Source organism: Mastigoproctus giganteus, chromosome 9 (assembly GCF_048544385.1).
Source record: "Mastigoproctus giganteus isolate SK-2022 chromosome 9, ASM4854438v1, whole genome shotgun sequence".
Classification (NCBI taxonomy): Eukaryota; Metazoa; Arthropoda; class Arachnida; order Uropygi; family Thelyphonidae; genus Mastigoproctus; species Mastigoproctus giganteus.
This window is the reverse complement of record NC_143583.1, coordinates 72,254,631-72,282,421: the sequence shown is the minus strand read 5'-3', so window position 1 is coordinate 72,282,421 and position 27,791 is coordinate 72,254,631. Positions and strand designations below refer to the sequence as shown.

At 38.7% G+C, this 27,791-nt stretch overlaps 1 protein-coding gene across 1 annotated transcript in view; it reads right to left on the bottom strand.

Moving 5' to 3' along the window:
• LOC150080447 (ras-related and estrogen-regulated growth inhibitor-like protein A) overlaps positions 1-12,601 on the bottom strand; it is a 60,107-nt gene extending 47,506 nt beyond the window's left edge. The window contains exon 1 of the mRNA XM_090381326.1: positions 12,521-12,601. Coding sequence (XP_090237452.1) covers positions 12,521-12,581 — 61 coding nt within the window. The 5' untranslated portion in view covers positions 12,582-12,601. The remainder of the gene's footprint in view (positions 1-12,520) is intronic.
• Between the last annotated feature and the right edge of the window lie 15,190 nt (positions 12,602-27,791).

Genomic DNA, 27,791 nt, shown 5'->3' with positions numbered 1-27,791 from the left:
CCTGGATCGAAACCCTTCATTGGTTCTCTTATGGAGGGAGAGAGAAAGAGAGAGATGGACTTCTTAGGCACATCGACTACTTTGATCAAAGTACGCCGCTCATGTGGTTTACGTCCTATGGTGACAGTATAGTTGTTTCGCCACTTGTCACTCGCTGTCCGAACCTGAAACTGGCAGAATTCTTAAAGGCCTCTTCAGCTGGGGCTTTATTAGCCAATATCAGGCGGGGGATTTGGGTTTGTCCATTTTTCATCCTTGTGGTTGTTGTTGTTATAGGGTTTTAGGCGCATCGGCAACTTAGACTATATTGTGCCGTATATGTATGTAAATTGCGTGTGTTGCTGGATTAAAAATCTAACTTTCCTGGAGGAAAACCATCTTGCGTGAGACTTACTACTTCAGCCACATTGTGAAAAAAGCCCCATAAAAATTCCTCGCGATAGTGACTGAAACTCGAGTGTTTTCCGCCCGGTGTGTGGGGAGGACGGCAGTTATACCAACTGTGCTACTCACGAAGGAATTTTTCATACTATACTTCATCAGGCCACGGATTTTACAGGCATACTACACACAGCACATTTTGGACTAAGATGCCGATGTGCACCTTAGCTAAAAATATAAACTCAGTAGCCAGTTCATTTGGTAAACAGACAAATAGCGAGCAGTACCATCTTTAACCTTTAGAAGAGCCTCATCTAGTCTGGGAATTGATTGCAGATGGTGTTGAAAGTGTCCCATAGGGATGCTGGTTCACACAGACCAATCGCATCCATAATTGGTTCATATTGCACTGCGATAGATCCCCGCCCCGTTCCACCTCATCCTACTGATGAAAAATCGGTTTGAAATCTGATGACTAAGCAAGCCGATGAAGTGATTCTCTTGTAAAGTCACTTTCATACCCTAGAGAGATTTTACCTAATCAAAAGTAATGTTAAAAGTAGGTCAGGGGCCAGCAACATTTTTCACCAAACGAGCCACTTTAAAAATAAAAAAAAATAGGTATCAAGATCGACTTGTAGCAAACTTTTACAAATATGTCTATCTTAAATAAAATGCACTGCTTGTAGAATTGTTATTTATAAAAATATTAGGTTAATACATAAAAATTGGAAGTAAACTTAAATTAAGCAGTGGATTAATGATATTTCTGGAACTAGGCTGGGGTTAGGCTGTAAATATTTTACGAACAAAAAGTAGTAAAAATGCTTAATTTAACTTTTAACAATACAGTAAATTGTATCTTTAAATGTTATATATTAGTTATATATGTATATAATCTATCATACATTATCAAAACCATGCTTGTTCACAATATTGGCTTCGAGTTTTGCATCTACAAAGGTAAATCACGCATTCGAAGGGTCTCAATTCATAATCGAGTACGTCATGTTAACCAGAATTTCATGAGTTAAAAATTAAAATTCGAAATTAATTAATTGACGCCAATTTGGGCAAATGACTAACACACTGTAAATCAGAATATTATAAGCTTGAACGAAGTAATATAAATGAGAGATAAAAAGAAAAATGCATTTGACCGGTAAGAGAATTTACTGATTAAATAAACTAACCACTGAAAGTTATACTGGAACCTGATTTTTGATCTTTATATTTTCATACCTTTAATTTGGTAATAAAATATTTTTGAAAATTTGACTTTATTGAAAGATATTTTATAATGTATGCTCGTAAATGTTAGGAGTTAATACTAAAGTTTTAATTTTTAATAATTCATATATAAGATATTACTTTAAATCTTACCTAGGACGTTGGAATAAGTCAACTCCTACACTCCCGACTAAAAGTGTCATTTTTCAAAATCACGTTTCATTTTTCTTAATTTCCAAACTTTTTATTAAAATAGAACCAACTTGTTTACCAATTTTTATTCAAATATTTTCTATTATGTTCATAAATCAAAAACTTTAAATAACATTTAAGAAATATTTAGAAATTTCTAGAACATTTGAGAATATTCCAAAAATAAAGGTGTGGAAGACTCCTGAATGTGGTAGATTATTGTAGTAGATTCCTGAACGTTGTAGTAGAGTCTATATTATTCTAGAAAGTGAAGGTATTGTTTCAATATTATAGAATATTGTAGATGATTCTAGAGTATTTTTCAATAATATGAATTCAGGAATAAGAGCTGTAACTTATAAAATCGAACTTCTATCATTCGAAAAGAATGTTTGGTGTAAGTTTTGTGTGTTTAATGGTAAACATGGCAAGAAATAAGGAAATTAGTGTTGAATAAAGTACTATTATACCTCTGTATAAAAAAAGTTGTTCCATGAAAAGTACTGGGAAAAAACCAAGTGTTTCATTTAAAGAAAACAGACGCAAACAGACGAACTGTCTGACGAACAGACGAACAGACGAACTGTCTGTTTGCAGCAGGACCTCGCAAGCAATAGCACCAAACCCAGTGAAACTTTAGGGGCAGCACAAGGAAATGGCTCCACACATTCCACTAGGAAAAGTCGAAACCAAAATAAAGAAGCCTCAGAAAGAAGCCTAGAAGTTCCGCTAGGTGGCGAAGGTCAGTGAGTTACTGAATTATGTGCTCCTAAAAATACTCAAATACCTAAGTTAACCTGAAAGGATCATAAATGAACTGCATATTAACAGAGAGCTTATGAGAAGTGGAATCTGGATATAGTGTCTACTAATGGAATCCTGAACAGGTAATATGTCTAATCTTGATTTTAAGCATTCATACTTCGGGTAATAGTTGAAAGGAACGGTTGGTTTATAGCTATTCAGTGCAGCGGAACATAGCAATATTCTGCTTAAGGCAATACGGCACTTAAGCTCTGAACAAGGTCAAGCGGTGACAAAGTTAGGGATTAAAACCTCCCCCATTTCCACCTGCATATTTCATAGGCTAGTCATCGAACGATAGAAGTGCCCTATCTTGTTGTACTAAAGACTACCTGCCTCGAAATTACTGAAATTCCAGCCCCCATTTGCATTTCAGAATGACAGATTTCAGCGCATCAGCCGTGCCGCTTACTTGCTGCATATGTCTGACCAATGATGACTTCATAATTAAATGCGTTACTTGTCACAAAAACTATTGCAATAAGCCTGATTGTACTTCTGTAGATATTAAGAAATTAAACAAAACTAGAAAACGCAAGTTTGAATGTAACGCCTGTAGGCAACAAACAGGGAAAAATAATGAAGAATTACCCAATGAAGTCATTTGTGAAGATTCTTGCACAGAACAGATTAATGACCTTGAACAAGCAACAAGAGAAATCCTCTCGCAGACTGACCTTGGAAATGGCATCTTGGGCCATCCTGAAGGATCAATTTTTGAAACCTTGGGATGCGATATTTGCCCGGAAGACTGCGAGCACTCTGAAGGGGGTTTCGCTAGAAAGAGGAGCAATCATAGCCCGGATGAAAGGCAGGAAGAGAACCGTAAAGAATATGTCTCGCTTACGGAATTAAAGGATATCCTTGCAGACTGCATCAGCCCCTTTTCGATGCAGGCTGTGGAATACGCTGAAAACCTCGCGAGCAATTTCATCCCTGTACATAAAATGCTACAGGAACTGCAGGAAGAGAATTTTCTTCTCAAAGAACAAAACAGTAAAATATTGCACACCCTTAAACGACTGGAGGAAAAGCTAGGATGCTTTGAATCCGTCCTCGTTGCACAAGGTGGCTCAACGGCTCCCGTAACCGACGAAACTTGCTATGCGAGGCAGAGCTACCCAAAGAAAAGTAGAAGTGATATGCATGGATTGTACAGGAGGACAGAAAGCATTGAAAATCACAAACAGAAGACAAGAAAAGAATTGAATTCGGAGGAAAACAAATCAGAAAGAATTGCAAAACTACAAGACAGCCAAATAATATGTGAATCTCAAGCCCAGCCGCGAACTGTCTGTTTGCAGCAGGACCTCGCAAGCAATAGCACCAAACCCAGTGAAACTTTAGGGGCAGCACAAGGAAATGGCTCCACACATTCCACTAGGAAAAGTCGAAACCAAAATAAAGAAGCCTCAGAAATATTAGGACAACAGGAATCAACTGAAATGATTGGAGCATGCATGTATTCCAAGAGTACGAACTCCAGAGTTACATCTTCCCCCTCAAATCATGTTCCTGCAAACCCACTCACTTATGCGCACATCACTATGCTACCTAAAAAGCATAACACTTTTGAGGGTAGAAAAACCCGCCCATCCCAAAATTTCATGCCTACTCTCGCCGAGGACAGCCGACGACGTAATCCAGTTCACAGAGAAAGTATTAACGTGTCTTCCTGTAACACACCTGAAACAAACAAACGGTTTTCTGAAATGTACAACATTACTTCCGTTGCAACCAGAGAGCAAATTTTTGTATCAAGGCTGGGACCCACAACACAGCCCAGAAACATTAAAGCCATGTGTGAGGGCGAACATGGGATAACTGTGGAAGTAAAGCAGGTGAAAACACGACACCCAGCTTACTCCTCCTTTATAATCTCTTGTCCACCAGATAAAGCAACTCGCCTACAAGACGTAAGCGCCTGGCCAGTAGGTACCTTAGTCAAGCCCTACAGAGACAGATGGGCCAGACCACTGGTTAAAAATGATGCAAGGAATCGGGCTCAATAGCAATCAAGAAAACTACCCCCAGCTGGGAATGCAGAACATCACATCCACCTGTTTGTACAAAACGTGAGGAGCATCTCAAATAAGCTCCACACCCTACAAACGATGATGATGTACGAGGACCTGGATTTCATTTGCCTAATCGAAACCTGGTTGGGAAATGGAAAACAGTTAGATCGGCTAACTGCGGCAGCAAACTGCAAATGTGTGGGAACCGGAAGAACAGATAGGCGAGGAGGGGGAGTTCTAATTTGCTACCAAAATAAATACCAGCCTATAAGAGAACGAAAAACCAATTCAAATAATTTTGAAGGGATTTGCGTTACCTTTTCAAAGGAGCACGTGAAAATACAGTTATGCATCATATACCTCCCACCTGAGCACTCAAAGGAGACAAGAAACGAACTCTATGCTTGGCTTGCTGCAAATCTAAAGCCATCAGTCGACACAATAATAGCGGGAGATTTTAATTTGCCTTTTCCGAAACACAGGGAGGCCAAGAAAGAGCTGGATGCTACATTGGGTGCATTGCACTTAACGCAGCTTCCGACACCAGTGACAAGGGGAATGCAGCAACTTGACCTGTTGTATCATAGTTCCTTAGACATAAGGCTAGCGCAAAACTGCATAAAATTTAAGTCGGACCACAATCCCATTGAAATAGAAGCAGCACTGAAGATACACAAATACATGCAGGGTAACCACACGAACTGGGAAAAGCAAAGTAAGTATCTTTTCTCCGTGAAGTATATTAAATCAGAGGTCATTCTCAGTCACCTGACTAGTTACAACTGGAATGACCTGCAAGAAAAGCCAGTAGACGAAGCTTTAGAAATGATCACTAAAAAGCTATACCAAACAGCATTGGAAGGAGCAGCAAAAGAAATCAAAATATCTGAGAGAACAAAAGAATGGTTTAACCCACAACTGAAAGCAAGTTTCCTCAGGAAGCAAAAACTGTATAGAAAATGGCAAAGAACGGGTCATCCTGCCGATCACATTCGTTATAAGAAAGAAAGAGCACATTTCATCAAAGCAAAAAGACAGGCACACTGCAGTGTTGTTCATAATAAACTAAAAAGAGCAAAAAGAATTACTAGCAATAGAAATAGCACAGAGAATATGACCGAATGCATTTTCAAGGAATGGGCTAATAACACTTTTAGTAACCTGCATGGACTGAATCAAATTGAGAACACTGATAATGGTAACAAAATTTTTGAATTCCTGAAAGATTTAAACAAGCGAAACCATTCGGCAATAGAGGAACCAACAAGACCTCCTTTGAGTGAAATACAAATCACCAAAGAGAGCGTAATGAAAGCAATCAACGATCTGCCCAATAAGGCCACTGTTGGACCAGACAAATTTCCAATGTTCATCCTTAAGATAAGTAGCCCATTTATAATAGATCTATTACTGCACATCTATCAGGAAATCATCAGGTCAGGAGCTTTCCCGCAAGCCTGGAAAAATTACATTGTAACCCCAATACCAAAGATTAAACACCCAAAATTGGCTAAGGATTACAGACCAATTTCTGTCAGCTGCACCCTACAGAAGGTATTCGAAAAAGCACTGCTTCCCACCATCAATCAACACTGCTTCAGCCATAGACCACCGCATTTGCACTCAGTTATTTCGGGTAGATCAACAATAACAAACTTACTGGAAACCCTTTTTCGCGTGCAGAGAGCACTAAATGAGAAGGAGCAAATTGATATTATTTTTTTGGATATCTCCGCAGCCTACGACAACGTCTCAATTCCAGCGCTCATTGCGATTTTAAAGAATTATTTTAATGTAAGAGGAAATTTGTTAACTATAATAACCAGCCTGCTAGAACATAGAAAACTTATTGTTAAGCACTAAAAGCTACAATCTTGCTTTACCATCTCGCGAGGAGTGCCACAAGGGGGAGTTCTTTCGGCTACTCTCTTCGCGGCCGCCCTGGAGCCGTTTCTTGCACGGTACTACAATTTTATAACATATGCTGACGATGTAAAATTCTTCATCACTTCCAAAGACCATGAATCAGCAGAAGGTATTTGTCAGATGGCAAATAGCACAATCAGAGAATTTGAGAGCTACCTGGATTGCATCGGGCTCCGTATTAATGCGCAGAAGTCTGCCCAAATGACCATAACTTGCAAGCAGAATAAAAATGACATCTCGATCTCTGTGAACGGGTCTAATGTGGTAAAAGTGCACTCTCACCTGGACCTGGGTCTTAAGTGGGATGACAGACTCACCTTTGCTCAACACTTCGCCCATATGAAGACAAAAATATTCGCCGCTTTATGGGCTACTAGACAGGAACTGGTAGGAATTAGGGATCCTCAGCTAGCGACCAAGTACATTTTAAGGTGTGTCCTGCCAATTGCAATGTATGCCTCGCAAATCTGGTCATCAGCTCCAGATTCACATTATAAGTCCGTCCTTGGGATCGAGTACTGGTTCTTGCGATGGCTTAACAGAATTGCTGGCCACCCTTTTACTATCTCAAGGGCCATTCTCTACTCAAACCTTAACATCACACCCTGGATGCAGCGGACAATTAACAGGAACATACACACTCTCGCACAAATGCTCACAGGCAGAGTGGATGCTCCAGTCCTGGATAATATTCTAGTCAAACCGCGTATCACTGCTAGACGTTGCGGGGAAGTAAATAATCCACTGCGTCCAGTCCTGAACAATCTTAGTAGCCTGCAAAGATTCTTCCCATCAAATGCAGCGAAAATATTTAACTCACTACACATAGATGCCGAAAAACTGTGTGAGGATGCAACATACCGGAAAGAGATCTTCCAGGATTCGTACAGACTTACCAAAATATGAATCGGCTGCAAAGTACCAAAGAATTTAGAGTAAAAGAGAAACTTTCTGCTTTCAGAACAATAATAATTTGTTGACTGTAAAAATATACCTTCTGTAACAGTTATGTAAATATGTAATTTATAGATGGAATTATTAGTGAATTGTAAATATATCAGTTGTATAATGTATGTACAGAATCATCAATGTGTAAATACTATATATATTAAACATAAAATGTGTATATAATATTTCGGGACGAGACTACGTGTTCAGTATATGTAACCCACTGCACGTAGTATCTCGTACCCTGATTTGTACTTAGCACCCTCCTGGCACTTTGCCGTCCCGGGGTGGTTTCCTTATGGAAATAAACGGATAATAATAATAATAAAAAAGGAGTACAAACTACTGTTCGACGATTCAAAGAGACTGGCAGTTTAAAGGACAAACCAGGATCACAACGATCGCGCCTAACAACGGAAGCGCAAGATAAGACGATAACACGATTTCTAAACGCAATCGACTTACTGCACCTGAAATCCGAGCTGAGTTCAATAGGTACAGAGAAACTCCAGTGTCTCTATCCACTCTAAAACTTCGTTTTAAACAAGCAGGACTTCATGGTCGTGTAGCGGTCTGAAAATCCTTATTAAATTCGGAAAATCGAAAGAAACGGTTAATTTGGGCTAAAAACCATCAACATTGAACAGTTGAAGAGCGAAAAACGTATTGCAGACGAATAAATCCAAATTTGAATTTTCTGGATCCAAGCGTAGAGTTTATGGGAGATCAACTCAAGAAAAAATGATGCCACATTGTTTATTGCCTGCAGTCAAGCACGGTAGTGGTTCCAACATGATCTGGAATTGTTTCTGTTTTTCGGGAATGGACATGGACATGTGAACATGTGTTTATGTATAGGGCGGTACCTAGAACGTCTCTTCAACTGCGCCTCGTGTCTCTGTGAAGAACAGTATCACTACAAATGGGCCAGATATGTGTGTGACGTAGGTTTGTGTGTGTGTTCTGTTTTGTGTCTGGCCGCGTGGCTACCCAGAAGCATCAGTCACCTGGACAGATGATTCTGGGTACTCGTCCACACCACCGGAAGGTGGGCCAGTCCCAGTAAAACACATATCGTCTCAAAAGAGACTCTGACCTACCTAGTGATGCCAAAAGGTAGGCTAGGATCCTCTGGGGCTCATTCCAGAGGAAAAGAAAGGAGCAAAAGAGGGAAGAAAAAAAAAACAAACAAAAAAAAAATAAATAAAATATAATATAAAAAAACATTAGTGCAAAAAATATAAATAAAAAGGATACATTTGGGATAAAAAAATAATAATAAATAAATATTAATAATAATAAAAAACAGTAAATAATGAAATAAAAAATAATAATAATAAAAAAGCTGGTGTTTTTCGGGAATGGGTGGCACCGTCAGAATTGAAGGAATTTTAAGAAAAAGAACTATAAAAGCATTCATGAATATAATGCAATATCCTCAGGAGTTCGCTTCTGTGGAAGAAATTTTATATTATAACAAGACAATGGTATGGACATAATTTGCAATATCCAAATCCACCCAAATCGCCTGGCTCAAACCCAATGAAGCTTTTATGGGATCATCTAGACCGTGAAGTCTGCCCATATTCAAATTTCTGGGAAACCTTGCAGATCTCTTGGAATAATGCTGGTCAAGACACCATTATAAAATCAATCACCAGAACACCACGTTTGTGTAAAGCAGTGATAAAACCTCGCGAAGGATATTTTGATGAAAAATCAGTATAGTTGTTAATATTAATCATTTCAATATTTTTTGCTGTAACTTTTCAATGTTTAACGAAAAAAATCTTAAAATACTTTGTGGTGTGTTTTTTTTTTAATATGAAACCTTACATTGTCATAGCTAATTTCAAAAAAATAAAATAAAATAACAAAAACTGTTGTCATACACTGTAATTCAAAACTTTTAGGCGGGAGTGTGCATATATATAACTTATATTAAGTTATAGACCACTAGTATTGCGTGGTTCTTCGTAATCGGTCACGCGATTGATCACAATCAACCAGACTACACTCAAAATGCTATGTCGAACACACTGATGTTCTGTAGAATTCTGTGTGCCCTGCATTGCGTCATTGCGTGTTAAGTGCCAAAGCTACTAAGGCTGTGATACATCAATGTACGATATATATAAAGCGCTCTCTTCGTTAGTGGGGCGTTCAAATAGTTTAAAGGGTGAATGGAGCACAAAATCAACAGTTTTTCTAGAAAAGATTAGCAGAAAGTCTTCAATGGCGTGCTGAAACAGCGTTCAAGTGATGGTCAAAAGTAGGGCAGCACTATTAATTGTTTTGAAGAAATACGTGTTTTGTTCATAACTACAAGTATCCTAATACTTTTGGTAAGAGTGTGTACGTTGATCCAGTGATGATCCTCCTCATCGTGAACTTACATCACAACAGTACTGCAGTTATTGGAAGTTGCGGCCTTTCTTATCAGTGTAGAGTCGCCGATGTACTGTGACTGGATAGCTATCCAGTGACATTCCAACATGAATTTTCTTTATTTTAACTCAGAAATTACTTGGACCTTAAATTCCTTTCATAAGCCGCATCACATAAGGCCTAAGCCGCATCACCACTGCGCTTATCTTTAGATATAATTTTATTTAATGATAATCATCACTGTAGAATTTCTTTTAAAGAAGATCCTCTGATACACCTCATCATCATATCATCTGGAATTCAAGGGATACAACGATTATATGAATTTCTTAAGTTCCCTGCATTCAATTTATGAAAATTAAATATATATATATATATACTCCAAAAATTAATCGGCTTATGTAAAAACAAAAATCTTTTACTTGCGTAGAAATACAAGGATTTGTTTCTTTCATCTGGAATCCGGCCGCAATGGAGGTCAGTCGTTTAAAATTCAACTCAAGAAGAGGAAGAACGCAATAACAATAGGTGCCATAAAGTCTTCTGGACCGACCAACCTGTTTGCTATATCAGATTACCGTTTTTTTACGTATTCCAAGTGTCTGTTTAATTATGTTGTTAAGCCTAACCTGTTCCACAAGAGAAGTATTCCAAATGGCTTTCCACCTAGCTAGCCCTGCGGTTTGGTTTGATGGAAGGTACTGAATTATATCTGCGACCTTAGGATTGATGAAAGCCGGATCAAGTTAAAATACTTAACACTTACGTTCCGGCTTTACAGGAAAGGTCAGTGGGCGAAACGGTCAAGTACATATCCTCGGCGCCAGTACACTTTGTCTTCCTTTATTTACGTAACTCCATAGATAAAGATGAAGGAGGAGACGCTACAACCTTTCACCTCATCCACGTGGCCAGCTTTGTATATGTGTGTGTGCGCGCGCGCACGGAAGTGGCGCAAATAGAAGTTTTTCTTTCTTCTTTTTGCTGGATTATCCTCTGGTGATTGATAAGCAGCTGCAGCGGACCCAGAGACCCTGTTGCCTCCAGCCCACGTGACTCAGCCAAGCAAGGTCGTCAGGTATGACTGCACGGAACATAACACAAAAAACATGGCTGTGCTAGTAACGTCTCGCCTTGTTAACTTGCTTATGAGAACTCAAAAAGTTCATAGTTTATCGAGGGGGGCCGGACGGAAAGAACGTTCCTTACCTCAAGGTTAGCGACCTTCAACAGTGCACACTCTGCTGCAATAAAAGGCAACTTTGGTAGAGTTCAGCTATATTTTGATGCTCCCAGAACATTTCTTTGGATTATGCTTTAACATATTACCTCGTTAGAGACTAAATGGGATAAAAATAGGGGCTTTTGTTCTACTTATCTTATTGGATCCATATATGTACGATGTTACCTGCAAAATGAATCCAGGCATTGTATAGAATGTCTGGAAAGGTATATAAACTTTTCTTTATTGTCCTATGATGCCATTATTAAGTGAATCACAATTCCGACTTTTAAAGTACAAAGCCATACTGGAGGGAAATACTGCTCCCCACACCTCGCTGTTAAAATGACCATATACCTGTTATAAGTACTAAATATAATCTAAAAATGTTTATGGCATGAAAACTTTAAGGGCTTCCCGCCCGCTTTGCATTCATTAAACGCATTTTCCACCACTATGTTCCTAACAGATAAATTGTTTACTTTTTTTTTGTATATTTATATATTAATTTTGCGCATTAATTACCGTATTTTGTTTACGAATATTACAATAATTTTTTTGCGTCCAAAATATCCCTATTTTATTTCTCAATCTTTTTTTTTTACATAAATACGGTTCTGTCTTGTTCTGAATTTTGTAGACAGAGATCGTTGAGTAAAAATAATTCCATATTTGTTTGCAAAATACAGTAAGAAATGCGAAAAATTAAATATGAATACATATACAAAAAAGATAAAAAGAAATGTTCAAAAAATTCCATCTGTCAGGAACGTAGTAGTGCGAAATGAATTTAATAAACATTCTTTTTATTCCAATGAACAAATGAAAGAAATATTTATTTATTAAATGAAAGGACTATAACTGAATAAAAATTTAATCACAAGAGGGCGCTTATAATAACTTCTGACGAAGGACACATTTGACTCTCGTGAGTTCTACGCATATTTAAGATCGTACACAAATCTATAATCCACTTTACATTTTACAGTCTCCAGTAGATGGCGCGTCAATTGACAGTACTGACTCTTAGCGGACAAATTTGAAAAATGCAAATATTTGAAAGTAAATTAGAAATATACGCCACATTTCGGAGGAATATTTTTCATTAGGATGGCCACTCCTTCAAAAGAAACTGTTCTGCTTTGATCGAAACTGCCAGGACAGTTCTGCACATTTACTCTTCGAAAATGGACAATTTTACACTCTAAATGAGATAATACGTACACACACACACACAAGTGGAGGTCTGATTTTCATGCGTGCACCCTGACCAATGCGACCTTATCTGAAACGCGGAAGCAATCGATAAATGATCACACAAAAACAAACGCGGCACAGAAACAGCAAACAAAACGGCCTTCCTCACCCCATCTGTTCTCGCTGGCCAATATTAAAAACACTGAATGCTTACCTGATTTACCTGCACGAGAGATTCCCAGAACTACAACTTTCAAGCGACTCTGGTTTGTCATTTTTGTCAGCGTAAAGTGACTCTGGTGTGGTCACGTGATCCGAAAACTATGCGAGTCTCGGTTACGTAAGTAAGAGGAAGACGCTCGCAGTGAAATGGGAGCTACTGGAGCCACATGTTGAATAGAAGCGAGACGTTAGTTCGAGGATAATGTGGGATTGTATTGTTGGTGCAAGACCTTCAAGGGTAATAATGCTTTAGCAAGGTACACCGTACAAGTGGAACGCTCGCGATGCACAGCGTTCACAGTAAGACAGCGTTACCTTGGGAGTACCCGCTCTAGACCCTGTTTATATCTCGCAAGGGCTTGCCCGTCAACTAACCAACAAGAACTTTATCCCCCCCCCTCAGTTTATCCCCGTACTTACCCCTCGCCCCGGCAGCAAGTAGCACAGACCTAGCAAAGCGGTGGAGTCATCGTACCCAGCACGTCATGAAGGAGCCAGGTAGGTCTCCCCACAGCCAATAGGACTCATGTATTGTGCGATCACATACAATCAAGTCGTCAGTGTAAGAAGGAAGCAGAACAGCTGTTGTTTGTTATCGTATTGGGATGATAGAAGAAACTGAATCTCTTCCGGATAGGTGTGAGTCATGGTTTTAACTCTCTTTTCTGTTAAGCAGAAGCGATGGATAAGATTCTTTCCCACCAAATCCTTCTCTTCCTCAAAGGATTCCTTCATCGACTTGCCAGCTTTGAAACCGTGACAAGAAACTCGATTTCTTAGAGACGCTATTAAGTATTCAGTAAACACTCTTTGCATACTGAACCTGGAGTAGACGAGTTCAGTATTTGATTTCTTGAATGCAGGTTAAGTTGCCGTTATAGATCATGTCTGCCTTGTGTAAACATGAATATAATTTTTCACTTAAGCTGCGGGTTAAATAAATTACCTGAGACGTATCGAATAACAGAGCATGAACCTTCTTCAGTTGCATATTAAAACAAAAAGAATGATCCCATTTAACTGTCAGCTTGTTCTTAAGCTGTTGGAGAGTACAATGAGGGTTAGGATTGTTTAAGACGAGCTCTAAAGCAACTAATGTCAGATGTTAGTATTTCGTGTCTGCGATATATTCGACGTTTGAAAATTAAAAAATAATTAAATACAAAATTGACTGTTGTCTTTAAAATTATGAAAAATGCATTGCAAATCGGTCTGTTTTTCACCTATTTTTCAGGAGAAGGAAGATTGAAATGTATGAAGCTTGTTCGAGTATTTGTAGACAGAACTTGGTATTGTCGGTATTTTAAGTGGAAATATGTACCGATAAATTTTAAAAAGAAAATAAAAATGTATTTTCTTCAGTTTACTAAAAGGTAATCATTCAATTACCTTTTAGTATTTTATAAGGAGGAATTAGTGAAACCAGAAATATGGATTAGGAGGGATTCTACAAAGTTGAAAACAAATAACGTAGCGGAGAAACCATAAGATATACAAGGGTTGTTCAAAAAGTAGCGGCAGCATTGTTCTTGTGAGCAGGTATTTCTTGGCCTAGGATACGTATAATAATAACGGACACGTACAATAGTAGTTTCCAAAGTGCACGTGAATGTGAAAAATTGTTTTACTTGATGCCGAAATGTAAGTTCTTTCTGTGTCACAAGGCACAACTGAAATGCCACTTACTACCATTCGTTCCTGGAGAAGCAATTGATCCCACCCATGACGAAAACATGATTTCTTGCAGACGGCGCCAAACATTTTGCGACTATGCTAGGTGTCGTGTGACTAGCAGTGCGAAAGTATTACTGCATCAGTGGCAATGGGAAGTTCTTTGGTATCTCCTATTTTCTGGCAGGACTGTGCAAAAGAAAGGTGCACCAGATTCAACGTACCCGGCCCAGACACAAAAAGAGAATTGACAAGAAAACGTTTCTTAAAAATAGCCAGATTTATAGCCACATAACCACAACAAAAGAAAAGGCCCCCAAAACAAACCTTGCACAAGGACCACCAGATGCCATTGCAGTGTCCCGTTCTCAGGAAACGAATCCTTGTGATTTTGATTTCTCTACAAGACAGCTCCTCAGAGATCGATTTCAAGAGCTTCTGTACAACAGATATGGATGGGATACGCTTTCCAAACCCACATGTTTGGGTTTGAGTTGCAGAGGAGGCCAGAGATTACCCCGAAAGAGCCATAATGATTCACAAAAATATTAAGTTATAGGACCAGATGACCAGACGTCAAAAAATGTTTTGAGTATCGAAAAGAATGATGGCCACTAGATGGGAGTGGAATGATATCGTTCCTTGTCTCATCAGTGATCTACAAGCCGTGAAAGCCTATTGTGGCGTTTCGATAATCAAGACGTTCAATGAAGTGTGCCTAAGTTGAGAGGTAATGGAATGTAGCTTGGCACAAAAAGCGAATTTAATTTCTCAGAAAAGATTTAATTGCATCCCCAGTGCTATGAATCAGATTTGACAAAGTTACCAAAACCATAGTAAATAAAGCTGTTCGCAACTTTCACAAGTTAAGAAGCACGTATTTTCTTCCTCAAAATGTTCTTCCTCTCACCCCTTAATATTGGCATGAGACATAATAATATTAGCATCTTTTCTTGCTTAACTAACTTTATTTCATCTTATTTTTAATTTTAATTTTTACTTTTGTGTTTCAATACAATTTTTGCTTATTATGTGCTTTTGTAGAAGCTAGGAACATTATTATAATGATCTGGTCACTGCAACTTCAGATTCATACGTTGATTCCACAACTCTATGCTGCTCTGCATATATACAGTATATACAGTGTACATACTGCCCTACCATAACAACAAGGTCGCTTTTTTGGGTAATGGTCATGAAATTCAAAAAAAGTGGATGATGATAAGTGAGTTCTCAGACGTTAAAAGTAAAGAGGTTTAACAAGGAGGGAAGACTATGCCGATCTTAGGCACTACATGACCTCTTTCAACTAGAAATGCAGTGAGGAGGACAAATACAAAATATTATGGAACAATTTTAAAGTCCCCATAACAGAAGACACAAATGCATACATATTTTTAAGAAAATATATAGTCCGATGAGGATGCCAAGATGGACGAATCTGTTGAATTGATTAATATTATCTATTAAGCAAGCTCAAAAGTTAATTACAGAAATAACTCGGTATATAGTTTTACCAGTTCTGCTGTCTTTACAGTCAGTGAAGAAGTAGTAGTACAAAAAGGTTCTGTTTGTAGAAAAACCGGATAGCCATCTAGCGGCGAAAAGGCGAATTTCGCAACTAATACCCTATGTCCGTAAACAATGAGAGATAAGAATTCCGATACCAGAAAGAACCATGCCCTCGTTTAAAAGGCAGCTACATTTACTTATCACGAAAGAGATAAAACTTGTCAAAGACAAATTTAATTATGGTCAATAAAAATTATCCGAAGTCTTATCGAGAGGAAAGTGAAAGCCACCCCTTTGCCATTACAGATAGCACACGATAGCGGACTGCAGTCGAAAGAATGCAAGAAAAACAAAAGCGCATCGCTCTTTAGGGGATCATTAAATTTTTATGTTCTCGCAGCACCTCAACCACGGCAAGTGAAGTTCGGTGTGTGGTTGGGATGTCGACAGAGTTGGAAATATGAGTGAAACACGATCCATTAAGGGTCTCAAGTCCAAGTACGTGTTTGGCCTAACAATGTCCGTATTAGATTTGAGCTATGGTAGCTAAGAAACAAAGGATTAGTTTTACGAATATCTGATTGATAGCCTCGCTGTCCCTTGCAGTCTAGACATCGAGGAATAAAGTAGTACTCAAGTCGTCTCTATTGCTCTAGATAATTAGAGGTTACTGGGATACTCTCAGTTCTGATTTCATTCCCTCCCCGCACACCTTCGATGGTTATTCCATACAACCTATTGAAGACAATGCATTTCAATTTGAGCTGTTAATGACTATTCACTCCACCGATAGATGTTTCCTCAATTACACAGAATGTACGTTACTTGAACGTGTATAAATAATCGGCTCAACTCTTCAATCTCTAAGACCTAATCGAAAGATCTAAATTGGTCGTCCTACACCACTTGTAGGACGACCAATTTAAATCATCATGGTGCGGTACATTTTGTTCTAATTGTGACATTTTTAATTGTCTTCTAAGTCCGGGCAACTGTCGACGGTTTTGTAGTCGCCTTGGAGGGGTATTCAACTGTCAATTACTGAGGATTGTAGACTAATGCCAACAGCGAAGCAACATTAATCCAGACCGGTTAGTAAAGTTCAGCTCATTAATATACCCTCGTCCTCTTCAATTAACATAAGACAAGTAGCAGACTCTTGAGAATGGAGTATGACACAAAGATCGTTCATCTCTATCTTTTCTTTCATTCACCATCTAAAAATAAAACACAATTCATCAATTGGATGTTCTTAAGTTTCAAATGTGCCCCTGGAACGTGAGTTCTTGGATAGCGCGGTGGATATTGTCACTGCTCTAAGTGCGAAAGGTCTGGGTTTAATTTTCGTTGCAGGCTAAAATTGAAGGAGAAAGTTGTTTCTGCTTTTGTTTATTTATTTATTATTGGAGACAGTGGGACAAAGGTTGCTTGAGTGATGTTTCGTTCTTTTTCTTTTGCTCTTTTAATGATCAGGCGGCTCTCTGATCAATGTCCAGCAACACGGTCATCATATTTAGCTAAAGTTTGTAGCATTTTGTAGCAATTAACAATTGTAGCAATATCGCAGTGAAAACTTCACCGTGTTCATCACTAACGTTTCCAAGGTTATCTGGGGAAAAAAACCAACAGGAATGGAGGAAGTGTATTTTTAGGGGTATAGTACATTGCACTAAAGCTCGTAAAAATTCTCAATCAAGGTTTTATAGTTTTTTCCCTCTGTTGCTGCCCGAACACTTCGAATTCCAAAGAACTAAACACCCTTTGAAAATTGCGAGCCTACTTCTGTCCTGATCGCCTGATTTACAGCTAAAATAAAGTTTGTTTTCTTTAATAAGGGTGTTATAGACTGTCAATGAGATATAATTGTCTATAACACAAATAACAAAATTTATCGGTTGAATTAACTCAGTGACATAGCGTTTTAAAAGCAAGTTTGACTACAACGAGCACCAAGAACTATAAAAAGAGCACGGGTTTACTAAAATGTAATAACTCGCACACTTGCTACTCCGACTGATTTGCTTGTCTTGAGAAGACAGGTCAATCAGTTGGTGTCACAGGTGTGTGAGCTAATATATCTTTTGATAATTCTCCACATGGTGCTGTAACCAGGGCGTTTCTCCCAGACATTACTTTCCCGACTTCTAAGGCTGTCAGGAACTGGCTTTCATTGAGCCTTGAAACCTCATTCCTCGTCACTGGACATGGCTCGCCGAATGAAAAACTCCACCAATTTGGCCTTGTTACAACGGATCTCTGCTCCTATAGAGCTAAGGAAAATTGGAAACATGTACTTCTTGCATTCAATACTGCTGTTAGCTACAACCAACATTACAGAAAACCGGGTAGACGTCCTGCATCAAGCTTCAGCGAACTTCAGAGCACTTCAAAACTTTGCAATTGCAGCTTTTGAGGGTAGAAGACAAATCCTCAGAGAGGAACTCACCACTAACTGAGTATCCAGCGTAGATATTTTCTTTTTTTTTTCTTTTTTTTAATTTTTTTCTTTTTTTCTAGGGTACCTATGCTTTTTTTCCCTCGCGTTCTCTATACCAGTATATATAAATATATTTTTTTTTATTTATTTATTATTTTTGTGCGTGTGTTATGTTTTGCCTTTTCCTCGCTTTCTATCTAGAATTAGTCACTCTAGTTTTTTTTTTTTTTTTAAACCAGCACCACTAGCTGGTTTTTTTTTTTTTTTTTGTCATAATCTGCATCACGGGCGATTTTGTATATACAGTATATATATATTTTTTCTTCTATGGAATGGGTCCAGAGGATCCTGGCCCACGTTCTAGCAGCACCAGGTGGGTCAGATTCTCTTTTGAGATGGTACATGTTTTACTGGGACAGGTCTACCTTCCCGTGGTGTGGACGAGTACCCAGAATCATCTCTTCAGGTGACTGATACTTCTGGGTACCCAAGCGGCCAGAACACAACAGAACATGTACACTACTCACAAAAACTTACACCAATCACATTTATGGTCCTTTTGCAGTTGACTCTGTTCTTCACAGTGACACGATTGAACAGAGGTACCCCCCCTTTACATATACACATGTCCACACATATGGCCTAATCGCTGCCGGTAGTCCTCATCAGTGAAAAGTTAGTCCGCTCGCACCAGGGGTTCTAGTTCTTGCCATCAAAACATGTTCCATATTAAGCAATCACCGCCATCTGTCTGGATAGTAGGCACCATGCACGGTGTGTCCACGGACTCGTGTTGCTTGCGTTACACAGGAAGGCGTTAGCGAGTTGCACCAGGTATTTGGACTCATCACCAGTTCGCACCACAGAATTTCCCATCGACGATGAACAACGGTGAGGAGAAGGTGTCTCATGTGTCGTCTGCTGTGGGATCCCCTTACGTCTGAGTGTGCGGTGCATCGTCATTTGGGATATTGTTCTTGTATTCCCATATGAAGTTTTCCTCGCACACGGATCTTTGAATCACTTGGGATGAAAGGGTTCTCTTTTAGGGAGCTATGTGGGCGATTAGGCAGGAGCTACGGGGTTTAAGGGACCACCACCCAATGCCACAGTACATAAAAAGATACCTCCTTCAAATCTCGCTTTAGGCTTCTGTTATTTCGTCCTAAGCTCCTCAAGTACAGCTTAGCAGATTCTATGAGCTCGAATATTGGATACGTAAACGGGTCAACTGACTAGCTGGACGACCGTTCACGATCTCAAGATCGGTTCTCCATACCAACCTAGGCCTACCATAGAAAATACAGGTCGCAACCGCAATATCCAGCTGCTAGCAAAACTTATCGCAGGGAAGACAGATGCCCCATCGATTTAAAAAATCCTAAACTACACAAACTTGGAGAGACGGGTACACAGTCGCATGGGATCTTCACTTCGGCCTTCGTCAACAATTTAGTGCCTCAAGAACATGTTCCTACCTAACGCAATTGGTCTCTATAAGATCCCTTCAATATTTTTACGACAACAGCGACAGGAATCATGCATCGAGAATACTTATCAGTTCATGGGTTGGAACCACCATCAGGGAGAAATAATAATTATTATTATTTCTCCTTAATGGGGGTTCCACCCCGTGACGGTACTGGTACCATCACAGGTACCAGTACCGTCACTCGGTGACGTAACTGGTGTTACTGTTGTTCGAGAAACTCTCTGACTGTCTTACAGGTGTTCAGAATTGCTACTTTCTGGAGTTCCTTGTAGGTGTTCGCTGGGAGACCTATTGCTGCTAGGCTGTCAGGTTGGGTCTTTGGCATCATAACCGGTAGTTCACACGATAATCGGGATGGTTGTTACTTACTGCATTTACCACATCCCTTTGATCTCCTGTCTTAGGTTAGTGTACTTCCTGATCTTTTCCTCTTGGGTTTTCTGGAAGTTGCCAGTGTTGGGCACAGCTATGTCATTCAGATGGGTAGCCTTTTCCTTCTTGTTATATCCAGTTTGTTGTGCAGGATTCTCTTGTCCGTTATCCGTTATTATGGCTAGGTCTCAGTACAGCTTGTGGGTTGGGGTTTCTAGTACGGTTTGGTGTTCGTACTTATTATTATTATTTTGTAGAATTATTTATTAATAATAATTATTATAAGGGGGGAAAAATCCCATAAAAAAGGAAAAAGGGTTTTGTAACAATAATAATAGTAACCAGACACAACCAACCACCCCATGCACTTGTTATCAGTACCTGTCATGGGGCGGAAAAAACTCATAAAGGAGAACGGTTTTTTTTATTTTTTTATTTTTTACAATAATAATAATAATAATATTGTATTGCGATGTCATCTTTCGCACAGTGACCTGCCGTTGAGTCCGTACAACTCACCGCACCCTTCGCTTACCATGGACATACACCTTGCGTAATCCTTTACAGATCTGTCGGCAGGTGGTGGTATGACCAGTTGGACTATTCTTTCTACACCTTAACCACAGTGGGCCGCGAACAACCTACAAGACATGCCGTTTCAAGCTCCCCCCCCCGTGCGGTGGGTGCCGTTTCAAGCACCCACCGCACGGGCTCCCACAATCATGCCCTTTTGAAACTTCGTAATATCTTTACTATATCGCATAACCGCTACTTTATCACTTTAACTTGCACGACCAGATGCAAATTATCACTGCTGCAGTGTACGAAGCTGTTCAGCTTTTTATAATGCGAACTATGCGGCATAGTCCATTACTGATGGGGTGGTTATAGTTCAGTGATCACTGAGTATATCCATCTTATATACAAGGAGCAAGCGGAGGCGGGTGAGAATTGTCAAGAAACCAGGAAACTGCCCACTGTAGCAAGATCTATAAAACGCCTTACTCTAGAACTTCTCAATCAGCAGTTCAACTAATATGAAAAGATAGAACCAAAGAAACTGAAATATTTTCGAACTGAGGTCCTAGCAAAAAATGGGCTACGGATTCGAATTCAGCGTTCATCATATTTCTATTGAGACAAGGTTCCATTGTTGTTCAGTGTTTTCTCTTCAAAAGAGCCACCACTCTCATCAGAACAAGTTTCTCCAATCTTGGTCCTGTTTTGTCAAAGGAAAAGGTGAAGACTAGTAAACGTGTTCAGATCCAATGACGATATTGGCCTTTTTGGCCAATTGTCCGATTGCTTGGCAAAATATCTGAGTTGAGCACTGTTATTAATTATTAATGTCATATGATATGATAATTTACTAGGATTTAGGTCCTTGGATGTACTACTTGGAGTTACTTGGATATATATTGTACTTGGATTAGTCCAATATATGTTCCTCCTAATCCCTGCATGGAATTCCTGTTTGCACTCAAAATCAACTTCGCGCCAGATCTTCTGCTGAAAGGAATTTTATTAAATTTTCCCTTGGTTTTGCCATGTTTTTCTTGGAACAAATGAAATTATCCCAAAAATAAATAAATAAATAAGAGGAAAGAGAATTTTTGATTTTTAACTGAAAGCCGAGTCTAATTTTAGCCATTTCAGTTTGTATCAGTTCCGGAAAGTGTCGCACCAAAAAATGGGTCATCGGTGGTAAATGTTTGATAATTTTAGCTAAGTTCTTTAGATCAGAGCTACATGTTAAGAGTTTCAGCGTACCTACTTATTTCACTAAACAGTTTAAAAATAACACATTTCCTCTTACGCTTGCCTCCTTATCTCACAAAAGGAAAGTTTTAATTGGCTATCAACCCTAAACTGTCTACCTCTGTCATGGCTCTTTGTACATCAGCAGATATAAACATCCCCTCCAACCTCTAGAAGTAATTAAAGAAGCCAGATTTATTTAAGTAATTCTCGCTCTTTACGAGCATCTTTCCTCCCCTTTGTGGAGGAAAACGACTGGTCTGGGGCATCTTATCTGCCACCAAGATGAGACAAAACGTCTCAAGGTCTCGGCTGTCATTCGGCTACGCGAATGAAAGTCAAGGACGCAGTTAGTAGCTGTAGCATCCACGAAATCACACACCAGGCGAGTCGAAGATAGGAGCGCAGGTCATGCACTTTGTTTTGAAGCACGGTTCCTGTGCAGCTGAAAACAATACCGTGTCCACTACAAAGTGTTAATTAGAAGGAGTTGTTGTTAATCCAATTAAAAAGTTATTTTAAAACAATACTTCTTTTTCAGATATTTGCGTAACTCAAAATGCTTCCTATTTTCTTTATTTCAAAAACATTTTCTTCGTTGCCCCTCTTCCGTTTGGTCATCGTTCAGCAACACAAAAAATGGCAAATCAAAGGAGATTAAATGTTTCATTAAAGATTTTTTAATGAAGATAAGTTGTTAAAATTTTAAACGACAGAGCTGCGCGTCATTCTAACCTTTGCTAAGGTCGCATTAGGGTTTAATGTCATCGATCTGCTCTTGAACATACACAGCCCAATATGGAGTCTGATGCTAAAGCGTTATATAAATACAGGGTGTTCCATAAGTCTGGAATCATAGGGAAAAATAAAAAAAATGGCAATACAAACAGTTCTATTCATAGAATGTGCTCAATGTGAACACTATTGTTCCTGATACACAGATACCCAATCAGAAAGCGTACGATAATGAGGTCAGGAGTAACAAATCTACTATTTGTTCTTGCTCTATAACAGGTTAGGCTACCTTACTTAATATATATATGATTCCTTCTGACATTATGGGAATCTTCTACTCTTGAAGCCATTCCAATTCAGTTTTAATACAAAATTTCACTTATCTTATTCTAAATACCCTTAGCATATTGGCTAGAGGTGTGTAACAAGCTGCGATCTACTTTAATTTCCACCTTCAGTACGAAAAAACATCCTATAAGTGTCAGGTTTCTTAATTTACGAAAATTTTCCCTTCTATGAAGCATTAACTATCTCTGCTGTCCCTAACGTTATCGCAACTTTAACTTATCCTATTAATTAACACAATTCATTTACCTAAAGCACTCAATCTATTACTCAGAGCTACCAGAGCCTTAATATGTGCATATATACAAACATACAAGTACTATGGTTCTGGTATATTCACTTATGTTGTCTTACAATTTCCATTTTCGCTGCCACACTCCTTTTTTCTGTACTGCCCAACTTCAGGCATACACACATGTATATATATATATATGTCCTGGAATTTACTTTGAGGCTTATATAGTGTGAAAGTAACAGTCCACTTACTTTATTCCATCTGGCTCTTGCCTTGTCTTAAGTTGGTGTTCCATTGGGTAATTACTGCTGCTGCTTCCATCTTTCTGGAGGATCTCTGGTGCTTGTCGATTATTACATCTAAGAGATGGCCTTCACTTCAGTTTAGTAGGCTGTACTGCTGGCGGATTGTGGTGGACAAATAAGGACCAGCTTCTCACTTCTCGTATGGATTCCATTTCTCCATAGGGACATCGCTTTACTTGGAGATTCTCTCTCCCTGTCAGGCACATAATTATCTTAACTTTACACGCACTATCATTATTTTCTCTTACTTCTCTCACAACACCGTTTTTGTTCCGACCTACACTCAGACTACTATTTCGACTATTCTCCGACTTCTCTAAGTCTCATCCCCTATCCTTTTCCCCAACATCACATGATATATTTCTCTCTCATCTATTTGTTCGTCCTTCATCGTCTGATCTCTTCCACCAATCACGTCGAATTCCTTTCTCTTAACTTTTATTTCCCGCCAATATTTTTACTAAGAATAGCGTATTCTTTGTTGCTATTTCTTATTGTTTTTTTTTTAATTCTTTCCCTACAGCCTTCCCAGAGAATCGCTTACAGCAGCCCTCTTCCACAATTAGTCACGGGCCTTCACTGATTCGGCGTGACCACTAAGCCTTTCCTGTTGCTTGGTTTATGCCAGGCTCCTTACTTGCCCTTATTGCAGGTGTGGTGTCTCTTTGTCAATTTTAAGTGAACCTTTTAGTCACCATTATCTAGGCCTGAGCTCTTAATCGTCCCTTTTGTGAAACTTCGAGTTGTTCTAAGTGGCATTATCACTTAGAACACTTAAATTTATGCTAATATTTTAGTTGATGCTAAATTAACCTTCTTTACTTACTCTTTCACTCTTCGAGACACAAATACAGTACACCAGATCATGTAAGATTTACTCTTACAAATGTGCAGGAGCACCATCTTGCTGGAACCGTGTCGGAAATCTCTATCCCCGTTCAAGACATTGGGGAATGCTTCCTCGTTGACATAAGTAAACTGGTGTCTGCAGTGACATTTTCTTGAAAAAAGAAGGGACCTATGGTCTTTTCACATGCCACACCATACCATTACACGAGTAGCACCTTGTTCCTTTGAAGTAGTAAACCAGTGAAGAATGTTTTGAGACCAGTAGTGAATATTCCTAAAAAACAGCCTCATCACTAAAGAGAATTGTGGACGGAAATTTGCATTTAGCATATTGTTCTCTAGCCCATTCACAAAATTCCATTCGTCTGTTCTGGATCATCTTCGCCGCTTAATTTCTGCAAGACCTGAAGTTTGTATGGACGTCATTTGTGAGCTTTAAGGGTGCGGTGGATTCGACACTCTTGTCTCAGAAGACAATCTTCGAAGAAACTTTTTGGAACTTCTGCATAAATGAGCGAGGATGACAGTGGCTGTGTCATCGTTGATGGCCATTCTCTAAGGTCCACTGCCTGATTTATCCTCTATAGATCCTAATCTTCCTAAACTTTCCAACAAGTTTGCTAACACAACTTTGTGTTATTGGCTCGCGATCTAGATGCAGTCTGTTTAAATTCTGCAGAGACCTTGTAATCACGATGACCTTCTCTATTACAATTGCTAGAATTTTTAAATGGATGCAAGGGGTATTTCATTCTATTTTGAAAATTTCACGATAAGGTTTAACAACCATAATCAGTTAAGAACATATATTTCTTTTACATATTAGCGCATTAGGATTTTTACTTGGAAGGAGGAAGTTAAGCATCAGAGGGACTGCTTCTACTTAGCGAAAATTACTATTTCTTTGGTGGGTGGCTGAAGCCGGTAAGCCACTCCCCTCGGTCGGTGCTTCCCCACTTCTACATTACTTTCTTTCTCGGATGGAATTCGACTGTTGCTGATTTATGTTCCCTGTCAATGTTTATGGTATTAACAATTATTGCAAAAATTCATTCATTCACATTTCTGCTTCCTTTTTTTTTTTTTTTTTTTTTTTCTTAAATTAATTGAACTTTTGTTCTTTTTCTGTGATTAATAGAAGTGAAGGGTAAATATAGTTATCTCTTCATCAATTAAACTGAACTTAGCTGTTCAATTTAATTACAACTCTGTAATATTTATTACTCTTCTCCCGTATTTTTTTTTAAGTCTCTTGTCTCTCTGTATTCCATTGTCTTTGCGAACAAATGCATGTCTTTGCGAGCGACACCACGTTCACGAATGTGACATAAAAATACACGCCAAACATGCACAGTCACATTTAATCTATGAATTTATTTTTTTGCCACACAAATTGCATGGAAAAAAGAAATACATATGCACCTGTTATACATATGCGAACATGCCTAAAAAGTAACACGTTGAATCTGTTCTTTGAACTCTACTTCGTCAAGTATAGAGAAAAGAAACTCGAATTATTTCAATCAAACTAAATGATAAAAATCCAGAATGTTAAAGGATAGGGGTTCGGGAGTAATCAATAAAACTGTAGTAGTGTTAGGGCCACGCCAGTATCACGTAAATAAATAAAGGAATTAAAAAATCCCACTAACTTTTTATCACCTCGTTACACACCACGCGCACACATAGCTGCGTCTCTCACGAGGTCCTCTTTAACCATTCTGGTACTGCGGACATTAGCTTCTTCAGAGGAAATACTTACTTGTCTCCCCTCCCCCTTCCCAAGGGGCATTTCATTGTACTAAATAAAGGTTATGGTCCATGAAATAACTGCGCCTATCAGGTTCTGCCTATGGCTTTTAATGGACAGCGATACTGCAACTAAAGAATTCAAAGTTGATTTTTGTCTTTCGCAGAACGAGTTAATTATGCTAATTATAGTTTAATGGCTTATTTCTTAATTAATTAAATAGCGAAATCCATCGATATAATCAATGGATTACTGCCTGCTCTCTAACGAGACCTCAGGTGAACCAACTACATTCGTTCTACGAGACGGTCAAGCACCACATAAATAAGGAAGGCCACCGCGTTTATTGCATTCGTAGCGCCATCTTCCAAAGCAATCCATTGCAGTATTCAGACATTAAGATACGATTTCAAACTGGTAATCCTCGGTTCGTTAGATGGACATACGCAAATCTGTACTTGGATGTCGATGGAATACATCTTAAGCCTATTAAGGAAATTATCTTTAATCCCCTTCTTAGTATCGTTACAAAGAATGCCACATTTGTTACCCTCACCGATAAATGGCCGTGCTAGACAAAGAGCTTGACAGTCATCACCCATAAAAGTAAGTGCCAGTGCCCCACCCAGATCCGTAGTTTCCCCGCTGATTTTTCTCTTCTTCTTATCGTAGAATTAATGGTGACCTTTTTAACTCACATTCCTGTCGTTGCTGATGGGAAGTAAAGAAACCTGTTGTATTTTCTCTGCCTTATGGCTTAAAGGAATGATAGAAATCAAAGTGACCATTATTGAAATGAGGCGATTGTAAAAATGTCATCTATTTTTAGAACGTTCTACCCACAGACTATAACCATACGTTCTATTGGAATTAATCTATCACTGACTAATGATTCCATAAGTAATAATAAGTTCAATCCAAAGGTATTAATTTTTTAAAAATCCAAGGGGTACAAAGGTCTGAAACGCACAAAATGGACTATTAAACGTTTGAGTAAAAGAAGCAATTTTTCTGTTTAGACTTCTGGATGGCTATTTAGAATCAGAGGGGTTACTGACATTCTGGTAATGTAAGAAATAATATATTTGTTTATTATATAATTATCTTCATTGCTTTATTATGGATGCGCTTCGTGTTTTAGATAATTCTTTAATTGTCAAACCACATCGGTCAGCAACTGCAGCTCTGTTCATACATTATATCCCCTCTCAAAGAGTTCTTTGTAATAATAAGGTATGTTTAATAGGAACTCTAATATTAAATATACTAACAAGAAAACCGATCTGACAACTGTTGACATTTTTGTCCAGGATTATTCTTAAAGCAGCCAATTTGCATAGTACATAGAACTGCCTTCGACTGTATAAACTATAACGTGATCCTGACTAAATCGACAAATCTGGCTTGAGACGAAAGGTTAACATTCTAATTGGCCATTACATCACTGAAGTGTAGAGAAATTTTCACCCAGTCTTGTTTCATTCGTCTCCATCAATTCAATTCAGTTAGAGTTGAATCGATTACCGATTCAGCTCTAACTGATCGTCTAATATGCAAATATTACCTCATCAGTGGAGAAATAGCGTGCTTTATTCACCCTTGAGAACAGGTTATCGTAGGGATGGAAATCCGAGCTAAGCTAGAACACTGTAATCTCTCAGAGTGTTCAGTATCCTTTTATCAACTATTCTTCTTCTATTTGTGATGGGCTGAAGAGATATTGTCACTTACGCTGATGATATAAAATTGTTCACTACCATCAGCTCTGAGGGCACACTCAACGACGTCAATGGCCTGATGCA